The sequence below is a fragment of the Gymnogyps californianus genome, chromosome 1, assembly GCF_018139145.2.
Source record: "Gymnogyps californianus isolate 813 chromosome 1, ASM1813914v2, whole genome shotgun sequence".
Lineage (NCBI taxonomy): Eukaryota > Metazoa > Chordata > Aves > Accipitriformes > Cathartidae > Gymnogyps > Gymnogyps californianus.
Genome location: NC_059471.1, coordinates 2,340,515 through 2,368,413, shown reverse-complemented (window position 1 = coordinate 2,368,413; position 27,899 = coordinate 2,340,515). Strand labels below are relative to the sequence as shown.

Genomic DNA, 27,899 nt, shown 5'->3' with positions numbered 1-27,899 from the left:
TAGGAGAAAAAAAAAAAAAAAAAAAAGAGGGGGGAGGTCTGTGCTCTCCCTGTCCTGGGGACTGGTACATCTGTTCAGGCTCTGATCCTGCAAGATCTTGTCACATGCAGAACATCCAATTTCAGGAGGAGCTGTGTATCGGCAGATTCAGGACTGCCCCCTTAATTACCTATTAGCAGATTGCCAGTTACAATTGAATCCTGCCAAGCCATTTTCTTTGGCACTGTCTCTCCCCGCAGCTTGCTACATACCCTTCCTCTCCCCTTCTGCGCTCCAAACACCAGATCTGCATCTTCTCTTACACTTCACAGCAATTTTTCAAACTGCTTTACATACACATCAGGACCTCCCTGGGTTCCAGCAAACCACAACCTGCACATTGCGCACCCCCAGTTTTAACACCTACATCTTCTCCCAAGGCTTTTCCAGTCAGTTCCTCCAAGCACATCCTGAACAGCTTCACATCTGCTCAGCCCCTCCTCCAGGGCTGGGTTCAGCACAGAAAGGAGCACCAGAGAGGTTCATAGTGGAGTACCACGCTGAGCCGAGCCTAAAGTCAGGCTGCTTAATGACCCGCTGTTTCTCAATCCCCAGAAGCGGGCCCTCTGTCAGCAGGGACCCCAAAGCATTTCACCAAAGTCTTCGTCCCCAGGCTTTGACCGGCCCTACTGTGCAGTTTGCTCAGTCCTCTGAGATGAGGACGCTTGCACCACAGACATCTACAATTTATGCTCTTCCCAAAAAGACCATGACTGAGTGCCACATACACCACCTGCTCCTTAGACTCCTGTTTTATTGAGATCCTGCTCAATTCCAATCTGAGAAGAGCCATTTACCTTGTGAAGCCAGTGCAGGTTCATTTGCTGTCCCACAGCGATGTGACATAGTGCTAGTATCTGGGAGGAAGAAATCAAGAGTCAGTCATAGGCACATCACAACCTTTAAGTGTTTGAACATGCAGGAACACATCACCATCCAAAAAGATAACCAAACAGGCGAGGGCAGAAAGCAGGGCTGGCGTGAGGATGGTCCAGCAGACACCACCTAGCTCAGTCGTACAAACAGATCCTCTCCAAAGCCAAGGATGTGAAGGGAAAGACTTTGACCTCCAAGAGGCGGGGAGTTGAGAGTCTGGCCCATGGGTGCACAGCTCCTGGGACTGCAGGAAGCAGTGCCTACATGGGGCCAGGTACCGGCATGCTACCTGAATGGACATCACCTTGAAGGTCCCAGCACCCTGGGATGAGGGGAAACAACTCGCACTTCTGACTGGCAGATACACCAAAGTGGAAACTGGGCCATACTAAGGGGAACAAGAGCTGTATTTCTCCTCAGGCCAACGGCACCACCAGTATCTAGGTTTCTGTCTTTGCTGTTGATCATCTGAGGTCAAAGACCATGCATTTTTCACTTTCTATTTATTTTAGGCAACTTAAGGCTAAGAGAGGGAGGGAGAGAGAAATCACTTCTGAAAGGAAAATTGCTCAACTCGTAGGTGGACTGAGAAGTTCATGCCCTTTTTAAAACAAACGCACAAGCCTCTAGGAAATGGCATTTTATTCTACTCACCAATAACACTGTAATGTACGTAAAGCCAGCAGCAGTTGTCACAAGTATTGGAATGGACCAGTCACTCCAATATCCCATTCGGTTATATAAAAACCTGAAAGATAAGTGTGAAGTACAGATTAAGAAGAGATTCAACACCATAGCAACTTCGCTAGGATTAGACAAAACTTTAGAAAATGGGTCTTTCCTTTCCCACTGTACAGACGAGAGATAGGCAGCAAAAAGAACAAGTCACTGACACAAAAATCCAGTGTTTGTGTTTTGATGCCCCATGGGAAATTAACTCTGCAAAGAAGAATCCAACAATTATGTCAAACACAGCAACAAAGTTACTTTGGGGGGGAAAAAATCATACAGGACTAGAACTTGAGTTTTCAGAAAAATATTCCCTACAAACAAGGGAAAAGTATCCCCATATGTGGTGGTGTTTCCCTAAACAATAGATCCAATGCTGTCCCATGTGCTCATAGACCAATAAATACAATACAGAGATAGTATTAAGGACAGGGGAAGAAAATTAATGTTGCTCTGCATAGCTGTGCTATATACTCAAGGTGCAGACTCTTTGCAGAGGGACGAGCTGATGAAATTGGCTCTCCTGTACCTATCAGAGACAGTCTCTTATTCCAACAGACTGTAGAGAAGGTCCAGTCCTGCAAGAGTGGAGACTGTCAGGAGTTGGGCTCAGGACTTCCCAAAATGGGGCTGACTAGAGGAACTGCCTCCTTCTGACCTTCTCATCTTCAACCTACTGAAGGGTTCATCTGCCCAGCCTGAAGGATGCCTGTGGGGTTTTTTGGCTCAGTGGGTTCCCTTGCCCTCGTCCTTCTGTTTACCTTAAAGCTCTAAGTAAGAGATGGGCCATTCAACGGCTCTGTGATCCAACCTTGGCAAGAGGCAGCAGCAATGTCCTCATGCACTGGACGATCAGAGCAGGGACTGAAGCAAGGTTAGAGCAGTACTGAGGTATAGATGACATCCTACAGGTGTATCTCCAAAGCACGTACCTTCAACCCAGCTTCTTTGGTTCCTCTAGGCCACCACTCACCAGTGAATTCCCCAGTTGCCCTGCACACATGCAGAACAGTTGCCGCCTCGTCAAGGCTTAGCAGCACAAAAGCACAGAAGCCAAAATGTTTTTCCTATAGCCTAGTGGTCACAGTGCTGCTCTAGGAACAGAGAAACCCACGTTCATTCCCTGCCTTAGCTTTTGGGATTGCAGTGCTCTTCCCCCACTACCTCTCCAACCAACAGGCAAAGAGGTAGGCTTCAGCCTCCTGCTGAAGCTGATTTTCTTCCCTCCTCTCCTCTATTTATCCAGGTATCCTCCTCACTCTCAGTTATCAGGTTTACCACCCCTGTATTTCAGAGGGCAGATTCAGCTCAGCATCCTGCCTCTCCTCATCGCTTTCATAAAGGCAATGGGCAACGAAAGCTTTATGAACAGGAGCACCAGGCGAAGCAGACCATTATTCCCAGCAGCAGCATGGTAAGAGACGCTGTCCCTTGTGCCTAGCAGTGGGTCTCAAATGTCAAATTTGCATTTAAATAGCAATACGCTTCCCAGTAAAACTGTCCTAGAGTTGGATTCGCCAGTCATTAAAGCACATTACAGCGAAACCACAGCAAGACACAAGATAGACTCAGTCCACTACCTTCCCTGGCCAGAAATGCAAAAGGGCACCCAGGCCCCACCACACCAGGAAAAGAGGCAGACAAATCCCAGAACCCTTCCTGGAGCTTCTGAGAGTTCAAGCTTGACCTGGATTAAAACTTTTTGTGCTGGATTTTTAGAAAAAAAAAAAAAAAACATCGCTAGGTTGACTTGGATTGGGGTTAACTTTATCTCCATGCAGATCCTCTGGTACAGCAAGGACAAGACGGTTATGGGGCGGATGATGCAGCAGTACTGCTCACACACGCCCAGCAGAAACACGAGCTCTGGAGCAGCGCCTGGCTGCTGCAATCTCCTGTGCCCCTCTGCACACAAGGACCACATGAAGCCCATCCTGACCTGCCAATCTCAGGACTGAGTCCCGCTGAAGAGGAGCACCCAGGTTCAGGACATACCTGAGCAGAGATTCCAGAAGGCTGAGTTGAGACAGACCTCACTGTATCAAAGGATCCCACAACAAAGTAGACTTCTCCAACATCTGACAATGTGGGGCTCAGGTTGAATGGTCCCACTAGCCTTCCTCAGCCCTAATCATCAGCTCATTCAATGAACTGGCCAAGGCAAGCACCCAGGTGTTTTGTTGCTTTTTTTTGGTTACAACAGACATAAATGCTGCATGCAAGCAGGGCAAAGACTCAACCTCCTCCCTACCACTCAAATCCAGCATCATTCATCAGCCACAAACTCTGGTCTGGCAATTGCCCCATCTATTCTCTCCAGGAGTAAAGCTCCCACGTAGGATCTGGAGAGCAAATCCTTGGGCTCAAACATGACCCATGTCCAGGTTCTGCTTAGGGATTCGAAGAGCCATAACACAAGGGATCTGGAAGGATTCAGACATGTTGTTAGTAAAAAAAGAGGGAAGAAAGAAAAGAGGGCTCCTCTGAAGTCTTTGCTCGTGCCACCAAGAGCTTCCTCAGCTCAGCTTCAGTGCATTTAAGTTTTTGCTCTGATGTCCCTTCAAGTGGCCCTCTGATAGCGTCAGGTCTTCACTTGATGTGAAAATGACTGTTTTAAAATGCTGTTTCCATGGTAGTTATGAACTAGATGAGCCTTCTCCAGAACTAAGGAAGAAAAAATTTGCTACACAGACTTGCATTTATAGTCCTGCTCCAGAGGGAACACAGCCAGGTTCACAAATTACAGCTTCTCCCACATCCTTCATTAACCAACGTTGAGTTTTCTGTTGCAGTACATAACTTGCACACTGGAGATATGAAGTATAATGCAATTCAGTGTAAACACCAAAAAGGGAAATGCCCGCAGCAATAAATTAAAAAAAATATTTACTGAAATTCAAGAGGCGCAAAGCCCTTTCACTGACAAGGACTTCATTGCAGATTCAGCCTCGCAGAATAAGGTTAAAAGGCTGCAGCAATACAGGCCGGGCTATAATTTTGCCTTGTCTTTCTAAAGCTCATCTCAATCCCAGAATAGTCCCTTAAGTCTTTACAAGTTTAAAGGCCAAATTCCCATCTTTATGTAGGTAAACCCTATCACTGCCACAATTTAATTAGGTCAGTTTGGTTTTACAGAGATAGGTGCATCCACTGCTGGACCCCAAAACGTGCTGCCTGAACCGCAGGCAGCATTTGCTACGCTCGTCTGTAGGTTTCTGCTACCTCTTTAAGTCACCTCTGGCAGCTGCTCAGCAGCATTTAGCAATGCTCTGCATCCCTGGGTTAAGAAACGAAGAACATCTTCATGAATCCAGGCTTCAAGTACTATTTTAACCAAAAGAACACAGAAGAGAGGTATTGCAGCACATTGCAGTTTCAGCTAGAATAATGAGGCTTTACATTAGCATGCTAATAACCCTGCCGAGAAGGACCTGGGGTTATGGAGGACATAAGGTTGAATGAGCCAACAGGGTACCTCCACTGTGAATAAGTCAAGCCACATACTGGGTGGCTTTCAGAGAAGTGTCACCAGCAGACCAAGGGAAGTTGCTCTCCGTTCTGCTCAGCACTGGTGAGGTGGCACCGGCACCACAGTACCCTGGTTTGGGCCTCCCAGTTCAAGGAGGATGTGTAGGGGGTCCAATGCGGAACTACCAAACCAAGATGGTGAGGCACCTGGGGAACATAGCTTACTAGGAAAGCTTGAGGAAGCTGGGCTTGTTTAGTCTCACAGAGACGAGGCTATGAGATGATCCTATGCTGCCTATGCTGTCCGACAGTTATGAAGACGATGAAATCAAACTCTTCAAGAGTGGCAGACACTGTCACAAGGGGAAATGGCCCTTAGAGGTTTGGGTTGGAAAATCTTCTCCTCACAGAGGGTGGTGCAGTGCTGGAACAAGTCCCAGAGAGAGGGGAAGTCTTCATCCTTGGGGTCTGAAGACTTCAGTCAACCTTGTCTACTGCTGGCAGTAGTACTCCTTTGAGGGGCTGGTTAGACAGATGCCTCCAGTGCTTCTTCACCTGCTGTGGTGGGACAGGTCAAAGAAGCTCAGTGTACTTGCCTGCACGTGACGTGAGGAAGGAGAGCTCACGAGGATGAGCTTTGGAGGGCAGGAACAAGCTCAGCAGCTCATCACACCAATGTGACAGCAATTCTTTGTCCCAGTGTCTCCAGGGAGCCCCTGCCAGTAGCTCGGTGTGCTAGGTCCTGTGCAGAGATGGCATTTGCCCCAAAGAGCCCTTCCTCTAGTCAGAGAGGTCACTGCTTGCAAATAAATCAGTGGAGCAGAGAGGAAGGCAACAGGAACAAGTATCAAAGAAACCTCGTCCACAGATACAGCCCAGAAGTGATAGCCACTGAGGAACAGCAAAGATGGTGTTTCTAAGAGCCAGGACCCCACTGTACCTCATCAGCAACAGGCTCACAGCCCTGTTGGGACCAAAATGATGCTTTCATCTCCTTTACACACAGTCTGCCTGAAAACTGCTCTGTTTTAACGGAGCCCACGCATCTGCGCTGGAGGGAAGAGGGCCAGGCTCAGCCTGAATGGACCCAGTGGAAAATGTTTCCTCTCTGCCTGGAACCAGTATGGCTGTAATCAAAACCTCACCCCATGTCATCATCCTCCGTCCCAGCCTTTCCGCAGCATTTCAGGCTGTTTTTCAGAAACCCTGCTGTTGTCCTCAACCTCTGGTGCCAGTGCGTGGAGCAGGGATCTAATTACAGCACACACACAAAGCACTGACCCATTTTAAGCACTGAATGGCAACGCTTGAACAGATGTAGCCCTGCTATTTCGCATCCAGAGAGCCTTTTCCGTGACTGTCGTGCACAAGAGGGCTTGCTTTTCCAGTGCTGTCAATCCAGAAGTGCTTCTAGCACCCTGCGCACACGGGGTTGCATGGCAGGAGAAGGGGCTTTGGTCTGCAGGTGACATGTGTAGGCATTTTAAAGCCCAAATACCTCTTGCATCCAGAGCAGACCTGCAGATCTCCTCCCATTCCTGCACGAATATTTGGGAACCCAAATACTTTGCAGCACCGTGGCTGCAATGCCCATTCACAGCGTTCCCAGGGCTTCGCTTCATCTCTGCATGATTTTTTTTTTTTTAGCCCTTTCTCAACTTTGAGCTAAGACAGATTTGGCTTTGCACTGGAGCGACTAGGAGTGTTCACATCCTTTACTGAAGGTATAAACTGAAAGAAAGAGGAGTTTCAAAATACCCTTTAAAAAAAAAAAAGGCTTTTTTTTCACGCTAGTATTATAAATAATCAAGAGCAATGGTGATGGTTTCAGTTCTCAGAGTGTGGGTCTGAGCAAAGAGAAAAACCACACTCCTGGGAGGAGACAGCTCACATCATTAAGTTAGTAAACACTCTCCCTCACACAACTTCAGCATCTAAAGCAGGTTATTTAAGGGATCAACTACCCACTGTGTTTTAAAATACAGTTTACGTATTATCTTTGACAAGACGACGATGTGAAAGCACTTTGGTTAGAAGAGCCCAAGGTACCGTCAAAATGTTAAGATGCTGCTAAGATAGTAAAAGGGAGAATGATTTCCAGCACTGCAGGGAGCTGGCAACACCCTAAACTCCCCAGCACATCCCACTGGAAAGCTTGTTTTCAGCTCCTTCCAACTTTGCAAAATTTTCCACACCCATGTCTGCTTCAGGCTGAATTTTTGTCATTTATATTTTGTGGAAAGTTGCAGCCAAATTGCTCAGCCGCTTCCAAAACCAGCCAATCATAGAAACAAACAAACAAACAACCCAACCAAAAAGCTTCCACATGATTTCAGCACCATCTTTGTTTTCGCACACTCTTCATCAGGGAGCACACCTACCCCAAGCTCCGTTACAGCCACGCAATGGAGAAGTGAGGACACATTACATCTATCAGTGAAGAGAGGCAGAAGAAGCTCTCCTTCAGTCTCACTTCTGACCTCACTTTCCCTTTGCTGTCATTAACAAGTCCATCTGAAGGACCCAAATGCACGCAACGCAGCATGAAACAGCTCTTAGAGGCATATGATGGCAGCCAAATTTGTTAAGGGTTTGCCCTTCCGCAACGGGCAAACTCTACTCACCAGTTGATTTCATTGTAGTCATTGTGAACTTCCCACCAGAAGTAAAACCAGACCAGGGTCAGGAAGAAGGACGAGGTGAGGATGAGGAACCAGAGGCGCTCCCACTGTGGATGGAAAGAAGTCAGTGTCAATACTATCCCGTTTCAGGGCCAGTACCCCATCCTGTCCCACATCTCATCTAGAAGCTGTTGAGGTTGGATGGAGTAACTCGACATTTCCAAGGGCAGATTTAAGACCTTTCTCCCCTGGGGGAGGTGGGAGATGCACCCTGGGTCCCCAGCTCTGGGCAGAGGGGTCACTTATGTAGATCTGTCTTATATAGGGCTGGGACAGCATTTCTCCAGCTCTCAGGGCATGTGGAATGATGGAGCATTTTGGGATACAGAGCTTTTTTTTTTGTTTTGTTGGGGTGTTTTTGTTTGTTTGGGTTCTTTTTGAGGCAATTGTTTAATTAACTTTTCCATTCACCTGTGAGAGATGCGACTTGGCATCTTACTCTCCCTTGGGTTCAACCTTAATGACCGAGTAGTTATTACATGGCAAAGACTACGCAGCAGGTTAGGGATGCTACTACTACACAGACATATGAACCCTTACTCCTTCCCCCAGGGCACTCAGATCCTGCAGAGCCAAACCAGCCATCCGCAATATTTATTCCCACCGCCACCACATATGCAAGTGTTTTGCAAATAATACGGCAGGAGGAGAGACCACACCAACATTGGATGAAAGAGATTTGCACTGACATTCAGTTTTGATGAATGTTTCAAATAATATTCCACATACCCACCCTCGTTGTGTCATGTCATCCCCCCCCCAAAAAAAAAATCCCTAAAACATCTGTTGAGTGCCCCGCTCCAATAGCATGGGTAAAATCCTAAACCACAAGGACATCCATGAAGAGAACAGTGTTGCAAGAAAACTGTCCCTAACCAGCACCATTTCCACATGCTCCTTGTTGGTTTTACTCTGTAAGCATTAAATAGTCCACACGTGTTTCTGTTTCAACTAGCATCCAGTCTGTTTGGAACAAAACACTGAAATAAATTCTTTATGGAAAATATTCAAATGAATCTTCTCTTCCCAGAATGAGCAAGAAGGGATGAAAACTGAAAAAGTGTATGAGCCACTCTACTACTATAATTTCCTCTAGACCCCGAGCACAACATTAATCTCTTTTGAAAATGCCCTTTTCTCTAGTGAACTGTCTCATGGCTTTTCAATTATGCAAAACAATGTAACCAATATAAACACTGTTTTGGTGATATACGAAACACTACTATTCTTTGCCTTCCCTTTCCATCTTGAGGGCTGAAGCTATTTACTTAACTGTGTATTGACTATTTTTCATCATGCATCACCCTGGATACCAGTCTTGTGATACAGCTCTTCCTTGCATGCTTCATCTTAGTAAAAGTGCCAAAAGAAAAAGAAAGCAATAAAAAAGGTTGGAATTATTTAATTTTTGCTACGCCAAAAATGATGTTTTCTGCTACAAATTCCCAATTCTTGGCTGGGGTTACGGTTAAAACTCAGCTCAAGTTGGTTAGCCAACTTCTAGCAAACCTCAGTAGCAGCAGGCACCTAAGTCCCATGAGGGGCTTGGTGTTCCAGATAAATGGGGCAAAAGGGACCAGAAGGAGGTACAAAAGGACTTCTACAGTGCAACTACTGAGTACATTCACAGGGCCAAACTGCTCCGCCATGAGCTTAGAGACTATAATCTCTCCACCTCATGCACAGAGGAAAATATACGCACAGGTGAGCTTCCCTGGAGGGAAAGCACTGAGGCTGGAACGGGGGTTTTCCCCCCAGACACCCCACCTTTGGTAGCAGGATGCCAGCCACAGCATCTGTGTCAGCTCCATAGCCAACACCAGCCTTCCCCAGTCCCAAACGCAGCAGCAAGGCTGCAACGTCTCTCCACGACGAACCTCCTCCACACCGACCACCGCTGCCCAGCCAAGCCAACCCTTTCCAACCTAGAAGTTACAGATTAAAATCCACCCATTGAACATCTGGATTATATAAACACTCAAACCAGAACCCGCTCACACCTTCACTCCATCCCACCAACATTCCCCAGGAGGAAGCGATTGCTAACCCTTTCAGCAGGCTATGACTATTTTCTCCTGGATGCCTTCCAGCCTCCAAGCTTTCAAACTTCACTTTCCCTATTGTTTGCTGTTTTTTTCCTCTCCGTTTGGGTCTAACACCTCCATGCACCTATCAGCAACACTGCTGAATCGGTTAACTGGACAGGTTTTTGCAAGGCAAGTGAGGTTTAAAGTATCTCAAGTGCTGAGGACCAACATTGCTACCAAAAAAAAAATCCTCCAGCTCTTTAAAGGTCATTACGGGATAAGCTTGGCCAGTATTCGTGCACTGGATGACACTGATTTGATAAACAAGGCAAGGAAAACATTTCAGAACATGTTTTGAGGGGTTTTTTATATATTTTTTTTTTTTCCCCTCATTTCCATGCAAGTAGCATAGCTTGTGTCAAGCTCTCCAAAAGCTATTTTTGGTCTGTCCTTGATGGTGCACTTGCCAGATATATTTGCCTGGCTGATTTTGTGAAAACTCAGTCGAATTCTTCAAGGGTTGATATACTTCAGTGAGTTCAAGCACAGTTCTGGGTGGGCTTTCAGAAGAACAGGGAACATCTTCCCAGCACCAACTGATGCTATTCGGCACGAACTGAACCAGAATCTGAACCTATGTGAATCTGACCGACATGCACAATATATTGGATTTAGCCCAGGTCCTGCACAACCTCCCTCCAACAGCCCCTCATCAGAAGAGCTTTACAGGCCCCTACTTTGCAAGCTCCCACATGCTTTAAAGCAAGGTGAAATCTGCAACGTGCAACAGCTTCGAGCCTCTACTGCCAAAAATAAAGACTTAAAATCATGACACCCCGATCACTCAATCACAGCCACAAGTAGGTGGAGGAAACAGTGCCACTTCACCTACAGAAACTCAGGCAGAACCACTAGAAAGTTTGAAGGTGCTTGAAAAAACATCCGTATTTTCAGCTCCATGAGATTTTTATAAGAATGTCAGCACTGACATTTTTGGCCGTTCTAGAAAACCTTCCCTTTCCCCCTTCTCTTTCAGTTTCTCCCTCTTCACACTGGGATAAGATGGACATGCTCACTAGTTACTAATTACTTGCGCTAAGCTTAAACATGCTCAGCTCACACAGCATTCAGTATTGTCCTGCAAATGAACCTGACCGAGCACATCTGCATTAGCATCTTCATTCCTATCAGGATGCATTTTGGAAGTAGTTCACCATTCTGTCCTGCTTTCTGTGCTCTGGTTCACATCACTAAAGGGCTTTGGGGTGAAGCTAAACCAGAAGATGTGCTCCAGGTTCCCAGAGGTGAACCCAATGCACCTCAACTACCAATGGGCAACTCAGTCCACAGGACCAGATTAGAGCTAGTCCGAAGTGACCACACCACCACCTCCAAAACGCTTGGACCATAGATGTCAGGATCTTGGCACCGAGCATCTCATTCCACAAACCTCTTCTCTTGGGCCACACTACTCGCTAATGCAGACGTAGCCATGATGTCTTACAGAATGGCACAAAACAGTATTAACCTCATTATACCAACATTTAATTTTAAAGGAAAGCAATAAATGAAGAGCCATCTTTCTCCTCCAGCTAAACGTCCTCTCTGGCCATGTACCATGCGCTCGGTTAATCTCAAAAAAAGCCAACCAGTACACGGACGAAGTCTTTGCAGAGCACATCCACTGAGATGGCCACAGCCCAAAAGAAGGATGGAGAGAGTATCAATTAAAACAAGAAAAGTGACTCTGAAGTGAGAATATTTAAAAGGGTCAGGCACAGGATGAAGATTTTGCACCGCAGAAGCACTTTCAAAAACAGGCATCTTACACATACCGCTATGCTTGTGATCTCAGGTCTATCGTGGGGCCGCTTCTAGCAATGGGAGTAAGATTTTTTTACTCCAAGAGTATCTACAGCCATAATCAGAAGAGCCCCAAAAGGAAACAAATGAAGACTGAGACATGTGACCAAGTTGCAGTTTGTCAGTGATTTTTTTTTAAGTTTTTTTTTAAAATCACAGAATCCTTAAAAAAACCCAAACGAAGAAAAAAATCAGCATTTCATCCACATTCTCCACCACTTTTGTGCATCCCCATTCCCCACCCTATGTCAGATGGGAGCATAACCAACTCCAAAGCAAGGGATGATGGCAAAAACAACAAATTAAAAGAATTTGCCACAGAGTCAGTTTGTGATTCCACTGTGAAGTTGGCTCGTGCATTTGACCTGCTCTTGTGCTGCAAGTCTTAGTCTTACTTGTTTGAAACAGCCCTGAAATTCATATCACAGAGCACGGAAGAGATTTTCCAATTTGGGGATTAGTTTTGGCTAACTGAAGTCCGCGCCGGCCTCTTTTGCTGCAACTCCCCAACCGAGACGAAGGTCACGACATTATTTACCACCTGGCACCGGTGGTGCAGGAAAGCAGAGAGACTCAGGAAGATTGTTTTATTTCCTGTAAGATCTGTAGGAGATATTATGAAGTTCATCTACATACACACTCCCACCTACCCCTCCTACAAGGACTATTTCAATTTAGTCAAACTATATTAGAAGCGATGAGATTTCTCACCCATTTCTACACTCTAGCTGATCGCACAGATGCTGGAAGACATCTCTTAGTGTGATACCATTGGTAAACCAAAGAAATTCTTCAACCAACAAATCCATGCTTTTTAAAAAGTTTCTTTAGAGGAGGTTCCCTGGCTGTCACTAGAAAGTGATCCTCTGCCAAAACTAGCCATGTGCAGAGCTAACGCACATTTGTCTGCCACAGCTACTCCCTGCTGAATTATGGGGTGAACACAACTGAACGCCGTGCCATTCTAGAGAAGGCGGAACCATGGCCATTTGATAATTTACTTGATGAACCCTTATCCAGCCTTTAGATCACCAAATTGCCCATTATCTTCCCGAAAAGCAGATCAGCACAGCATCGGGATCTAAATAGAGTGTGATTTGGACTTAGCACAGAGAAGGAACATTTAAGATCTTAAAATCAAGATTACCCAGGGTGAGACTCCATTGATCAGAAGTGGCTATCACTGCATTTACACATGCCCCTGCTCCTGAGATTTAAATATTTTTATAATTAAGCTGGGTCTATCAGAAAGTATGTCCCAAGCCCTGTCTGGGGCATGCAGGCAAAACAGAGGGGTACAACATGCGAGACCACATTAAACTGCTTATTTACTACCACGTATATTCCCAAAGGTCGCTGAAAGGCTGTGCAATGAGCTAAGCTGCCCCCCTCGCTCTTTCTTTGCGCCCAGCTGGAGGAGGCGGCTGCATTTTCAGGAGGGACAGTACGCTGTTGGCTCAAGGTCTGCTCCATTAAAGCCAAGAAAAGCCAAGGCTAGAGCCAGCTGATTTGCTGGCAGCCTATGGATGAAGCAGAGGATAAACAGTTTGCTTCGCTGAAGTTGCTGGAGTCACCCCAGTTGACACTAGCCCTGAAATGCCCTCCTCCACCTGCCATGGTTGCTGGAGACCTTGCTCATCCCAAGCGAGCAGCAGGACTTGCATCCTTAAGATGCACCTACATCTCCTGGCCTTAGGATAAAACTGCAGGAGACCCTCTAAAGCAAACCCACTGTCTCCAGCATCCTTTCTGGCACCCAGAAGCGACGTAGAGTTTCAAAATGAACTGAAAAGAGAGAAGCCTGCTTTGAACTGTGAATGGGTAAGAGGAAATGCCAGCGCTGGATGGATTAGGGCTCCATTCCTACACTGATTAGCTCAGAGCAAACAACGGTCCAGCAATCAAACGACGTGGGCGAAGTTGGGTCCCTTCCAACTTGTGCATCCCTTAAAGCTTTCCGGTGAAGGAAGTCAAATGCCACTGCTGTAATTCTGCTGCGAGCCCGCCCCAATTTATACCAGTATAGCTAATCATGGCAGCTCACAGATGGAAACAGATGGGTTTTTTTTACAGTCCCCCTTTTGATTCACATCCAACTGTGAGGATTGCACCGATGCTCGCATCAAACCCTCTGTGGCAGTAGGTCCCCAAAGCTCTCCCAGAGCAGCTGAAACCACAGCGAGCAAGATTTCACCTAAATGGCCTTAAATATAGGGGTGAGGCTGTGGTTGCTTGGAAGTGAGGAGATGCACAACAAAGCAGATTTCTTTTCCTGATTAAAAGATTTTTTTTTTTTTTAAAGACTAGAAGCCAGAAAACATTAACAACTTTACACTAAGCCACCACTGAGACCAGTCAGAGGAAACAAACTTCTTCCACAAAACAGTAGGTTAAGTCAGACGAGTGCAGCAAGTGGGGTACCATAATTTTCTTTTTCACAACACCCCATGAAAACCCTTCACAGGGAGCATAAGGGGGCTTAAAAGGAGGCAAGAATAAACCTGCATTCACAATTCAAGTGAGCTGGCTCTACAGGTGCCTTGGTCTTTTAACAACATTCAATAAAAAACACAGTTCTTTGAAAGAGGGGCTTAAACAGCAAAATGAATAAAAAAAAAAAAGAAAAATAAACAACTATTGATTCCCTTCAGACTTAAAGATCCCTTAGCCTGGAGGGCCTCAAATCAAGAAAGATCACTAATGTTTACAAAGAGAAGCCAAAAACCCTAAACCACAGAGCAAGGGGAAAAAAAAAAGCGCCCTTCACCACAGACCACTATGTAAAGACCCAACCTTCATTTGAAGAGCAAAGACAGGAAAGACGGGTAGCGTTTGCTACCAACCAGAAAGATAGCGTGATGGTGGAGAGGCTGAAAGGCAGCAAAAAGGATCAGACGAGCCTGCTAAAAATCAATAGAAAGACTCCAACTCACTTCCTGCACTCTGGCTTTGAAGCGAAAATCTTTTATTGCTAGATTCATTATTTCAGAAAAGTGGATAAACTGAGTTCCCTTTCAATTCTGCATTCCTCTTGGCTGTTAATTTATATTTCACACTGCACCAGGAAATCACTCATCGTTAAGTGTTACTGGCAGAGCGGACTCCCTCCTTGTCTCATTGCTACTTCGAGCAGAACCGAGGTTTATTCTGCCAAAACTGTTCAGAGATCCCCTTCCTCCTTTTAAACACATATTTTTCAACCTTAAAATAGTTGGCTTTCCAAATCCAAGAACTGAGTGGTCTATGGTCCCATGTTTGGAAAAAGTCAGTGCAAACCAGAGCCATAAAAACATCTGACTCACTTCTCCACATTAACACTGAGTTATAATAAACATCGTGCAGAGTAATCCAACCTAACAAGTTAGTTAAAATTATTTTGCCATTTCACCTGCTGATAGGATCTGTGTTCTGGTCAGAGGTTTCTGTGATCGGAGACATTAATCCTGTTTCTAATAAATATAACCAGCTACTGAAAAAATGTGGAAGGAAATCACTCCACACTGAAAAATAGCAAGTGTATTTATCTATAGCTACCCTGGACAAGAACTATTATCTACACATACATAAGGCTATAGTGGTCTCCATGTACAGTTAACCAGAGGTTTGCTCCAAACAAAGGTTTCAATTAAATGATCTAAATTTGCTCTGGAGGAAGCTGGCCCTCTTCGCTGGCTATATAAAGAGCCTCTGAAGCCATCTCACTTTCAACACCCTCAACTAGATCGTGTGAATATCTCCCCACCAACCAACCCGTGGGCCTCTTTCCGCCGACATTAATAGAAATACGTTGCACCTCCAGTCCCCATGACCGGAGAGGATTTGCACGATAACTTCGTGTACAAGGGGTGCTAAACAGTCTCAACTTTCAGTCTGCTCCCTCCAGCATCTCTGCAAATACCAGCATTTGAGCCAGGACCACGGCGTGCCACGCGAGGTGGTAGATGTGCCTGCGCTCCCCAGCTAGAAATGAAGGAGCGATCGGAGGGACAGACCAGTTTCTGGAATTGCCAGTCATCCGACGTGAAGAGGGCTCTTGTTCAAGTCAGAGTGCCTCTGGGAATTCAGGGCTTTCAGTCTTCGTGGCGGACCCTACCCATTCTCTGTCTCCTGAACACAGTAAACCTCCTGTTCATTCATTAAAAATAATTAAATAAGTAAATAAAAATCAAGCTAGAGCAGGAAGAAGCTTTTTGACAATGCCTTCCGCCCCTTCTTTTTTTTTTGGTCAGAAAAATTCCAGTTGTGAAAAACGGAAGCCGTTCACAGGAAATACAATATTTTAAAGCAATTTCTTGCTGAGGGGCATCTGAGCTTGAGGCTGGAATTTCTGGTCAGAGGAAACCAGAGAGAGACTGAGCCCTCCCAAAACCTGGCAGCACATCTGTCAGGACATGCACAAGCAGACAGAGAACAACAGCACGTGGATTTGACCACACATACACACGAAAAAAATCAAACGTGGGCATCTTTCTCCAGTTCCACCCATCCAGCCATGGTACTGGAACAACTGCAGCTGCAGACTGGGCAATATGGAAAACTCAAAGGGGAAAACCCAGAAGTCTGGAGGGGTGATGTGACATGCTGAGGATAGGGGCAAGTGACAGGGACAGATCTCAGCATCTCGTATGCCAGCCTGCTATCGTAACCCTAGCCACCAATCTCATTTGCTTTTTATTTGCACGCAACTCAACCTTGGGTCCATGCTCTGTTGGCTTCAGTCTTCTCCCCATCACAGGTCACATCCATAGTTGGAGAAAACCATCCTACATCAGTTCTGCCCTGCCAGCACTAGGATCTCTAGACAACAGCTATTTTAGACTGTTCGTTGATTTAATACACCCTGGTCAGATCTGCTTACAAGTCTGAGGATATCATCCAGGAGCAAACCAGGGTTACTCAATCTTGTTAGAAGTACATCAAAACCACTAGAGCAAGCAGTAATTTCAAACAAGTTACATTAGTACCTCTCCATAGCTCCACACAGATCGGATGTCCAGATGCCCACTGGCTTCCCTTGGGCTATGGGGAGGTCTCCCTGCATCCCTCCTCTGTTCTTGGCCCCATCACTATACATCTAAACACTCCTTCTCCTATCACTCCTCTTCAATTCAAGCCTTCACCCCAGAGGAAAGCACCTACCAGTTTAAATGCAGAGCTTTCAGAAGAGCTAAGCTATATTAACCAGAGCATCTAAGCGGCCTGTGGATGAATCTCATACCCATCTCCCCGCCACAAGATATTTATCATTTTCCCACAAGACACCGTAAATCTCTGTGCTGAAGGCCTTCCATTCAGACAGCATTCACAGAGACATCCAATACAACCAGGCCCTCAAACGTGCACATGCAGCAAGACAGAAAAGGTATTTTATCTTCCCGCAGTGCTCACCATCCTTGTGTCCCTAAATATCCGCCAGCCCAGGCATCTGCCTTCAGCAAATGAATGGATTTTGTTGAAGGTTGGCCTATCAAGGCCACATAGCCCTAAATAACTGCACTCTACCTCAAGAGCAAATACAAGAGCTGGAGTCAGATTGGAGCACCACCATTACTCAAGCGTGTTTTCAGGTCGTTTAAATTCACTCCCGGATACAATGAAGAGTTTACTAACGAGTCTTCACTACGCTATTTTCTGACATTTTCAAGAATCAATTTCCTGCAGGCATTTATCAGTATTAGCTTAGAGCGGAAAGGAGGCGAGCTAACATTTATCCAGTGAATACAAAAGAAAAATTGACGGCATGATTCTTCATTTCCGGATTACCCAATTGGACCTCATTCTAACAAACAAAAGAAAATCTTCTTCAAACAAGTTATTAAATCATCTCTGAAGATGAAAGATGACTACATCTCCCAGCTGCGCCCATTAGAACCAGGAACTGAGGATAAACAAGAACAAATATCAGCTGGAGCATTTTGTCAATGTGCACAATACTTCAGTTCCTACAGTGAAGTTACAAAATCCCATTAATAACTCATGGTATGTGAATGTATAAGTCACTTAAAAGTGACTTGTGTACTGTAAATGTGAACAGTTTTCCATCCCAGTCGATTTTGAGCTCGTTAGCTCTGATCAACAGTGTCAAAGGTCAAATGCAGACCCGAATAAACATTTAAACATAAAGTAACTGAGGCAGCAAGGGGCCTCTGGCAGGCTCTGCTCTGAACTCCCAACTCAAAGCAAGGCCATCTCAGGTCAAGCTGCTCAGGGCAACATCCCAGCAAGGTCTGAATATCTCCAAGAATGGAAATTCCCACCCTCCTCTGGGTCCTGCTCCAGGGTTTGACCACCCTCATTGGGAGAAGCTTTCCTACTGTCTAACTGGAATTTCCCTTGATGCAGCTTGTGTCCTGCCTCTTGCCAAGAGCCATCATCTTCTCTACAGCCACTCCTTAGATAGTTGCAGAGAGCAGTAAGATCCCCGCTTCCCTTCTTCTGCTGCACAACCCTAGCTCTCAGCCTCTCCTCGTATGTCCCAGGCTCCAGCTCCAACCAGTTTGGTGGCCCCACTGGGCTCGCTTCTGTCTGTTATTGCCTGCCTGGGTTTTAGGGAGCCCCAAACCAGACTCAGTGCTCAGATGTGGTCTCTCAAGCGTCAGTAGAGAGGAAAACCCACATCCCTCAAGTTGCTGGCTGCACTGTCATTATTACAGCCCAGGATGCAATCAGCCTTCACTGCCAAAAGTACATCCAATAGCTGAATCTCGTATTGCAGACGGGTATAATAAAAGGGAAAGTACCTTGCACTCCAAGGATTTGAAGTATTTAAGTGAGTAAATCAATATACTTAACTAGCAGATGTTGACCTACCAGACCCTACGTACATCAGGAACAGAATCAAGGCGCCTGGGCTTCAATTCCCTCACCTTAAAGAGGCTGCAGAGGGATCAGGCTTTCATCTCTCTGTTGGATTTAAGACTCGTGAATCCAAGAGAGCAGGCGGCAGTCTGCAGGACTCCACAGTGCATCAGTCAGCTCGCATAGCACTTTGTAACCTGTCCAAAGGCTTCATTATCTCTCCGTCTAACAACCAAGACCATGAACATCTGGTGCAAAACTCCACTTCAACACATTCTCCAGCTCTTGCTTTTTACTCTTCATGCTCAACTTTCTCTCTTCTCCCTATCTTTGATTAGTACTTCAAATCTCATAAGGTATGGGACTTTTTCCATTTGCTACAGCCTTCTCCAGGCAGGAGATGGACTGATTGGAAGGATACATCTGTCAACACAACCGATTTGAGCCAGTCTGGCCCCTTCATAAACACTGTAAAGGTTTTGGCTGGTTCCCTACTCCTAGGTAACTCACTGTGGTCTTGCATAAGAGGCATCTGCCAATAAATAAATAAATGGGAAGAAAAAGGAAGAAATTGGGTCTAACAGACAATGGGTCTGAAGTAAGGAAGAAAAAAAATATTCCTGCCATTCTGGCTGCTGAGGCTTCAATAGCTAACCAGATGCTTCCTAAAGTAAGTCATTGCACATCTCGCACATATCTTATTTGATTATTGTAAAGACTAGGCTAATAGCTCTCTGCACACTTTGTTAGAGAAGGCCATGAATGAGATTTCTGAGCTGTGACATGCTCCATTTACAATTCAATTTAGCAGGTCAAAGAAAGTGGCAGAGAACATATTATTGAAATATGTGTTCCTGCTGGGGCTGCCGTAATTGAACTGTAGATCAACAGATGCAACAAAGACAGCCAAATCTCTAAAAATAACATTATTACACTTTGTAAAACACCTCGGCTCCCAGCCTCCAAAAACACAACCAGAAAGGGTAGTCAGGCAGGACCGCTAATTCCCTCCAGGCTTCAGGGCTTGCAGCCTTGCAAAGCTGAGGAGCAATCGGGCAGTTTTGCTTGCCCAGGTAGCAAAGGGATAAAGGTATCCGAACTAAGGGATAACCCATACCTGCCTGCCCCTCCTTCCCCCACGCTCTGCCGTTAGAGAACCAGTTTCTCTCTAGGTGTACTTCACTGAACAGAGGCAACATCTAACTGTATCCCAGCAGCTGTATTCATCACAAAAAAGTGCTGGCAACTCTCGATGGCGCTGCGACGGGAATTCCTGCACCGTTCCAGAGACGGTGCACAGCTGGAGCCAGGGCTCTTTCTGGCTATTAGTGGCCCCAGGGGACTTTCTGCAGCAATAATAATGTCCTGCACCAGCTCTGCCTCCTGCAATTACATCCTCCCTCTTTCATTCAGCGCAGAGGTAAACAAAAATCCCTTAGGGAGCCTCTGATTCATGACAAAACAGGACAGAGCGATAGGGGTTCCCCAATCTACCCCCTGCAGCATGATTTACTCTACTTTCACAGCTCCTGACAATGTGTTTTTAATCGACTGGATCTTTCCCAAAAAACATAACCAGCGATACCCAGTGCTTCTGGCCATACTAATGGAAGGATTTGAGTATTACAAACCTATTACTGATGCTAATGATGCACTATTCCCTTTCTTTTTACCAAACACTTCGCATATTTGGAGGCCAAGGGGAGGCAGCTATCTTTTCTAGTCTAAATAGGTCCAGCTTTTTCAGTCTGTACCGATGAGGCTCATCTAGGAAAAACCCAAATAATACAAAGCCCATCGCTCTTGCACAGACCAACTGGATGAGGTCCAAGCCTTGTCTGAAGTGGAGCACCTTGCTGGGCACAGCATCCCTGCTGAGCTCTCATCAGCATCAAGCAGCAGGAGGACTGCATCCTCGATGCCTCCTGAGGACGTTATTCCTGCTAACACATCCCAGTCTCACGACAGTCCTTTTCGCAGGCACATGATGTTGTTGACTTGCATCCAGCTTATGGTTCACTTTTAATTAAAGCACCAACACCCTGTGGCAATGGGGTTTAAGATTAAAAATAGGCTTAATAAAAGCAGGTTTAATAAAAAAAGGACTATGTAAGTTAACTAAGAATAGAGCCAATGAAGGCTATTAAATGTAATGGCCTCAGCACCACCTCTTACTCAAGAAATCTCAGAAAAACTGATTGCCAGAAGGAGGATCATTTTGCGCACATCCTGGGGGTTTTTGGAAGCTCTTTCCCTAGCTGCCTGCTTCTGGCCCTGGTTGGAAAGAGAACATTTGGCTAGATGGGTCCTATACCAGGCCTAGAAAAGGTTGTAGTCATTAAAAACCCCAGACACCTTCAGCAAAGCTGTGGCCCAACCACCCTGCATCTCAACAGATCACTCATGCCAGAGGAAAAAGCTCTGCATTAGCCTTTGCTGATCCTATTTCTGTCCTGGCCCCAGACTGCTTTTGTAGTTTGTCCAGCTCAGTCTAATCCCAGGCTCTGACGTGCCTCCAGCTCTTTCCTCTTTGGTGTTTATGAGTTTAATAAGCATGGCTTTCATTAGGAAGAATGACGGATAGGATAAATACTGAATATTTATCCCTATTTAAAGAGAATTACTGTATTGCAGGAGGTGTTTACAGGAATTCTGTTGTAAAATGCTCTGGTTCAGAGCAAATAGTCCTATCCCAAATAGTCTGATACAGATGTCAAATGGATTCAAGGGCAAAGGACTGCACTGGGAGAAGAAACAGCCAGTAAGCTGATTCCTTAGACAATTTCTTTCCCTTGCTGCGTCTTACTCATGGCAGCAAAGGTCTGCAAACCAAACGCTAAATATGCTACTTCATCATGATGCTTGGCCCAAAAACCCCCCCAAGGATTTCTTTGCTGGTTGAAAGGGTGAGAGCATCACCAGCCAGTGCTGGAAGATGACAACCTGACAGTAAAAGAGGCAATGGATGCCATTCTTGATATCAATATGAGGTCTTCCGCCTTCCCTCCAAAGGAAAGACAAATAGCCTTCAACTTGAAAGGAGAAGGAGTCAAAGGAGAGATGCACAGAAAGCAGAACCAGATGCTCAGAATGACCAGGAAGCTCACCCTGGCAGTGGCAACCTGAAAGGACTCCTGTATTACACCCCAGATTATACTCCATTTGGGTCTAGGAAAAGCCTGCTTGGCTCCCTGCTTCATATGAACGACAGGTACCAACATGTTGTACCTCCAGACAAGGTGACAGGCTATGCATGTGAAATCCGCCATCCCCAAAGCCAAGCTTGTCTCACAGCGGTCATTTTGGTCCGCCTGCAGAGAGGGCCATGCCTGCACCAGCAGATGCAGAAGTAGAAAGCTAAACCGGGAGCATCAACAAAAGTGGTGCCAAAAGGCAAGCACGAACATTTCCCCACGCGGAAGTCCACTAAGCTCTTTCTTCTCTTTCCATCAGGGTCACAAGTAACAGGCAACGACAGATTAAAAAGGCATTTGCAAGGACAGACTAGCCAGCTATCCCGCCTGGTGGGTCAGCTGGACTCCAGCTGAGGACAGCAGTGAGGAAAGCTATAAAGCAGTAGATATCTAAATGCTTGTGTTATTCAGAAATCACTGTCTGGAAGGCACAAAAATGACGATGACAATAAGCAAAAATTATTGGCTAATAAAAGCTGCAGCAAAGAAGCTGAAGATCTGACTTACACAAGGTCCCCTTTCCACTCTCCAGCATCTCTGACAAATCACACATCACTGTTCTTGCAATCGGGCATTTTCTGTGATGTTTATAATTCTGGCATAGCAAAGTCGAATTATATAACAACTGCCACGCTTGTCTAGAGGGAAGCCAACGAGATTCGCCTGCAGCTATTTCCTTTCAGTATCCATCACCATGTCTAAAATGCAAGCAGCCAACGTGCAGACGAGAGAAGTAAGTCGCTTCCATCCTGTTTTAAGCAGGAGCGAGAGCCCGATTGCTCTGTGCAATGCCTTTTTTCAACACATGCAACTGCTTTGTCTCCTGGTGCTTCCCAATGGCAGGCCGGCACATGAACGGTTCAAATCCCAAAATAATAGCGCTGCCCGATTAAATCTACTTTTCTTCTCTTCATTTACCGTACGACTATCTGCAGCAAAAGCACAAAGACAGGCAATGAGCAGGGTACACCGCAAGCGAGACGAGGTACAGAGCCCCAGGGGAGGGACATTCCTGACCCACCTTTCCAGAATCAGAGCAAACTTAACATTTCTGCTGGGATGCCCAGTGGGAGCCCCTGGAGACAAGCAAAGCACGCTGGGAGGATGCTCTTTGGAGAGAAAGCTCAGTTCATTTCCTTGCCATAAAATTGTTTGCAATTTCAGAAAAAGCATTTTAATCTCTCTCATATTCTCACTCTGTAAAAAATGGGAATAATTATCCCTCTCATCAAGAGCTGCACATTGATTAAAGTACTTCAATTCCTCCAATGGAAGGTGTTACAGAAATAGCAAGTCTGCCATATCCCTGTTTCTGTACCTTGCTGTACTCGAGAGGTTTTTTTCAAAGCAGCATCACAGCCAGCCTGACTTTCCACTCTCCTTTAAGAAGCTAACCTGACGAGGACATTTCCTGGAAGTTCAAAAGAGCTCGCACTGAAAATAACCCAGACAGTCAAAGTTCAAGATTTTTCCTGGTTCACCGCTCATTGGTTGTAAAACATGCCAGGCAAAAGTGCTAATCTTGCAGCTCTCCTACGTGACACCGGACATTTTGCATGAGCAACCTGCTGTCACACAATCTCTTTGCACAACCCAATGTAGGTATTTAGCAAGTTGGAGATAAAGCCACTGTTCTGGCCAGGAGACAGATGGACCAGACAGATACCATGCACGGGGAAAAAACAGCTCGGGAAAGTATGCAGGGAAAGAATTCCCAAAGCATCACTGTTTTGCAGCCTGGGATTTTATAGACAAACAAACAACATGGCTTTTGGCTTCATATCTAGGATACATGCTAATAAAAAATATTTCCAAGCACAAGAATAGATCATGACACAGGCACTGCCCACAGTGTCAACAGTACCATCCCAAAAGATACTCTTATCAAAACCACGCACAACCTCTCTCCTGCTGTGGAAGAGACTAAGGCAGTCATTTGGGCTTCAGCCCAAAATTAGGCACAACCTGCATCGTACCAAGGTATAAAGCCTGCATTCAATGATCCTTCACCAACATTCTCATGGAGCAAAGGAATGTCTTTCCTTGACATAGGTCAAGTCACAATCCACCCTCCGTGACAAATAAGAGCAGAGTTTGAGCTCTCCCCCACACTACCAGAGATTTAACGTCCAGAGGACTAATACATATAAATATTCATTACTCACTTCCTCAACTGTCCACAAGTTTTAGAAAAAATTAACTGCTCACAAAGTTGCTGTTATTGGCATAAAAACGGGCTCCTTTATAGAGGAGCCAAAAATGCCGTGAGCACCAGAGCGTGACAAACGGCTCAGTGAGAGCAGGACTGGTCTCCTTGGGTGCAAATGTTGATTTTTTGCCGCTAAGGGAGAAAGGGGGCGATTGCAGAGGCAGACAGCTGCAGGGCTCTGCGCGCACCAGCGTTCCGTGGATGCGCTGCCTCCTCCCTGCACAGAGCGGGGTGGGAAAGCAGATCGGTTATTTCCACTTTATGCCGGTTTTCATCAACTAGGCACTGTGTTGCAACCCATAAAACCCAATTCCAATTCATGGATGATCCAGGCAGGCAGGCAACGGCGCTTTCCCGACAGTTTAGCCCCTTGCTGTGAATCAGAGATGCAGGAGGAGAACCCAACCCATGAAGCTATGCAAAGGACAGGGGGAAAAGGAGATGAGGAGATCACAGCAACATCCCACCTCTACAGCTCAGATCCTGGTATACCATCTTCTCTCACATCTTTTAGAAAGCCGTACCAGGCAATCTATCTGGCTCATCTTTCATTAGCGCTCCCCATGATGATTAATGGGAATAAAGTTGTTTCCCCATAGGCTGTTTCTCCTATGGCATTAATTTATTCTCATATCTTACTGGACATCAGGAGAGACAGGGCGATGATCTGAACAGTGGGGATATCAGCCCAGCCGTCCCAGCACAGCCTCCTGTAATGGCCACGGGCTGCCACATCCATCGGAGGGTACTGCTCCCTTTCCATCCCAATTAATCCGCAGTAAGTTATGGTCTGTATGAAGCTCCTTAAGGCACAAGGTAACCTGGCAGACAGGCCAATAATATCCTAGACATACAAGCGTAGGAGCTGGAGCACCAGGGCAAGGGATAGGACTCGGTATCTAGACTTTCCAGAGATCAGCTCAAGCCTTTGCATCCAGCAATCCTTCCCAGGTAGGCATTAGAACAGCCAAAAGAAGCCCTCATTGAGTATCTCGTCCTTAAAAACTTCAGTGGAAGTGGCAGGAGAGAAGCAGGGAGGTGAAATCCATCCAGGCATTAACAGTTCAATATGCGGACACCCTTCAAGGTACTTTCCTCAAGTGAAAGAGCCTTGCAGAGAGGCCGAGCAGCCCGCTTGGGCACGCAGGTTGCCACAGGCATTTTTTTCCACTTCTGAAGTTTAAAAGCAGCTCTTCAATCTATTTCTTGTTACACGATGGAAGGGAACCTTGGCAAACAGTCAAGATGCTCTATGGGCTGCTGACCACATTGCTATCAGAAGCAATTTTTTCTCCTCCTACTCTGTTCAGACCATGACAAATATCTTGGACTTGAAGGAATAATGAGGGGAGATAAATGCATGGTAAATAGAAAAAAAAAAATTTGATTTTACATTAATTTAATTTTTACCTCCCCCCAAAAAAGCTTTCTAAACCATTTCTCTCCCTGCAAGAGTATAATTGCTTGTGCAACAAAACCCACAGCAGGAAAGTTATCTGCACAGTCACTGAAAAGGCATCTGTCATCTCTGCGGGCTTTGACATCATAATCCCTAAGTAGAAGATTGTATTGTTGAGGCAGATGTTTTGGGGGATGAATAGTCTACAAGGGGCCATAGTTCTGGCTTTACTTGTTAGCTGGGCTTTTTCATGCTCTGAGCTCTTCAGTGCATCTTGGAGCATCCAGGTTTTTCCAGCGAGAAACAGCTGGTGAGGAAAGGATGCCAAACATTTCAATTAATAGCTACAGCAGTCATGGTTCATAATTACGACTCGTTATATCAAGGCATGTTAGGTATAAGATACCTGCTTATGGCCTGCTCATTGTTCAGACTGACAATACAGTCAACGTTGCCTACACAAAGTGCAGGGCAATGGAAAAGCAAAGCCTGATTTATAAATCCACAGCCAAGCACGAGGCTGTCAACTGTCTGCCTGCAGGATGCCCGTCCAAACAATCCAGGTTTCTTTGTCTCAGGAAATACCCAAATTATCTACGGCACCTCGGCTCCCATTTCAGTGGGACCGATGGAACTTCTAAATATAGCACGTGCAAAGCCATATTTCCGATTTTTTTATAGACGTGATAAAAAACACTCTTCAGCAGTCAGGTTATTAACGCTTCAAATCCGCTAAGAGAATATCACACGTATTTTGCAGAGATGCATAAGGACTCATTGCTCCTTCCTATCCAAAAACAGGCAAGGAAGCTCAGAGGTAGGAGGTGCATCTGCTGTTTAAGTCTACGAGCTCAAGAGCAGACTTGCCTTGGATTTACTCCAGCACCAAACATGCTGCAGCTATTAGGCAAATAAAAGGAAAAGGAACAGCTCTAAAGCTAAGTACAAGCAGTAGCTCCCGACTCCCTAAGGTATGCATTTTCTTGTCACATTTAATACCAAACTGGTTATGTTTTATTAGGAAGCTCATGCCAAAGAAAAGACAAAGATAGATTTGACTGTGAGCTTTGGTCACTGAAGGAAGGTGGCCCCAAGCCCCATCTCCTTGATGGGCACAGCTATCCAGCACTCACATGCACACAGACTGTGATTTCCAGTAACACAGGATTATTCCCCACTGGTCTTCATTCAGACTCTGCCTGAATTATTCAAGCAAAGGCTCTTCCATCATCTCCCTCGACATTCTAGCTCCACATGATCTCCATTAGATGCTGAAAGTTCAAGGACTGCTAGCACCATCAACCCATGCCTGAAAGACAGCTGAATTTTCAATTACCTGTCTCATATCACAGAGGGCATTTCCCAAAGCATTTGCTGGCTGTGGCCAGTAGCCCTGGGAGTAACACAAAGGACTGAGAGGATAAAAAGATGGAGCCAGTTCCTGCCTGGCATTAGAAACATTTTTTCCCCACCAGCAAAAGGGCATGAATCTTTGATGAGCAAAGCTTTTCTGCCGATTGTTAAGCCATTAAGGAAACAACGTCAGAACTGATTTCTCCAGCCCAGGATCCCCACAAAAGTCCTGCCTAATGCAACGATTGCATTATGCCAGACAAAAAAAAAAGTGTTAATAAATCATATGGCAGCAGCCTGGAAGCAGGCCATGACCACAGCCCAACCTAATTTATAGTTGAGCTTGCAGGAGGTGAGAGACAGGACAAAGGTGGAACGTGACCCCCTGCCCCCCCAACCTCAAATTAGGAAGCCACAGGGAGAACCGCATACAGATGTTGGTATTTCCAGCAAGAGAATTGTTGCCAGAGATGGGCGCTAAAACATCCAGCTTCGCCAAGTCTCCAATATAACAGATGCTGGACCATTTAAACGAGCAGATCAAGCTTGCTGGTCCCTTATACGATTCCTATCACGTTCTTGGGTACGTTTTGGAGTACACCACCTCCCTTCGGCTTGATACGCCCATGCCTGAAAAATGCAACAAGGGAATGGAAAGGTCTTTCTCCGCTTGGAAATACCCAAAGGCATAGGTTGCATGAATGGGAAGCTATGAGTCAAGTTCACTCGCCTCTCAGCCAAAGCCCATGGGTTAATTCAGTTTTAAGAACAGAACTAGCCCAGACCAATTTGGCACTCAGTTCTGCTCAGTGCCAGTTGACTATTCACTGAAAGTATTTATTCAGCAATCGTTTGCATGGCTGGGAAGATGGTGTCCCGGTGCTTTCTCCTCACTGGTGGTGGTCCTCCAACTCTTGTGCTCGAGAAGTCTGGGTTGTACTCATTAGACAGACTGAAGCTCTCTCCTTGCATGTCGCCTGCATTAGGTCTCCAGCGAACTATCTGGACTTCAGAGGAATTGGTAGATTTCCTCTTGTGGCCAAATCTTTTTCTTCTTGATATGCTTAATGCTGTCTGTAAAACTGAGTTATTAGCATGCAGTGTTCCCCAGTGATTGCCGTTTCACACAGCAGATGTATATGTAGGAAATGGCAAGACAGATGCGGTAGCTGCCTGGGGTCATGCAAGAAAGAGTATGAAATAAATGTGCCAGAATCACCCAATAGCTTGGAGAAGAAGGTTGAACTCTGAGTTTTCTGCTGG

The 27,899-nt window shown here is 45.7% G+C and overlaps 1 protein-coding gene across 2 annotated transcripts in view; it reads right to left on the bottom strand.

Moving 5' to 3' along the window:
• Nucleotides 1–27,899, bottom strand: part of GDPD5 (glycerophosphodiester phosphodiesterase domain containing 5) — a 173,997-nt gene that overhangs the window by 40,752 nt on the left and 105,346 nt on the right. For both annotated transcript variants that reach the window (XM_050913564.1, XM_050913572.1), the window contains exons 3-5: nt 7,737–7,840; nt 1,570–1,663; nt 837–896 (exon numbers count right to left, since the gene is read on the bottom strand). In XM_050913564.1, the coding sequence (XP_050769521.1) occupies nt 837–896; nt 1,570–1,663; nt 7,737–7,840 (258 nt within the window). The remainder of the gene's footprint in view (nt 1–836; nt 897–1,569; nt 1,664–7,736; nt 7,841–27,899) is intronic.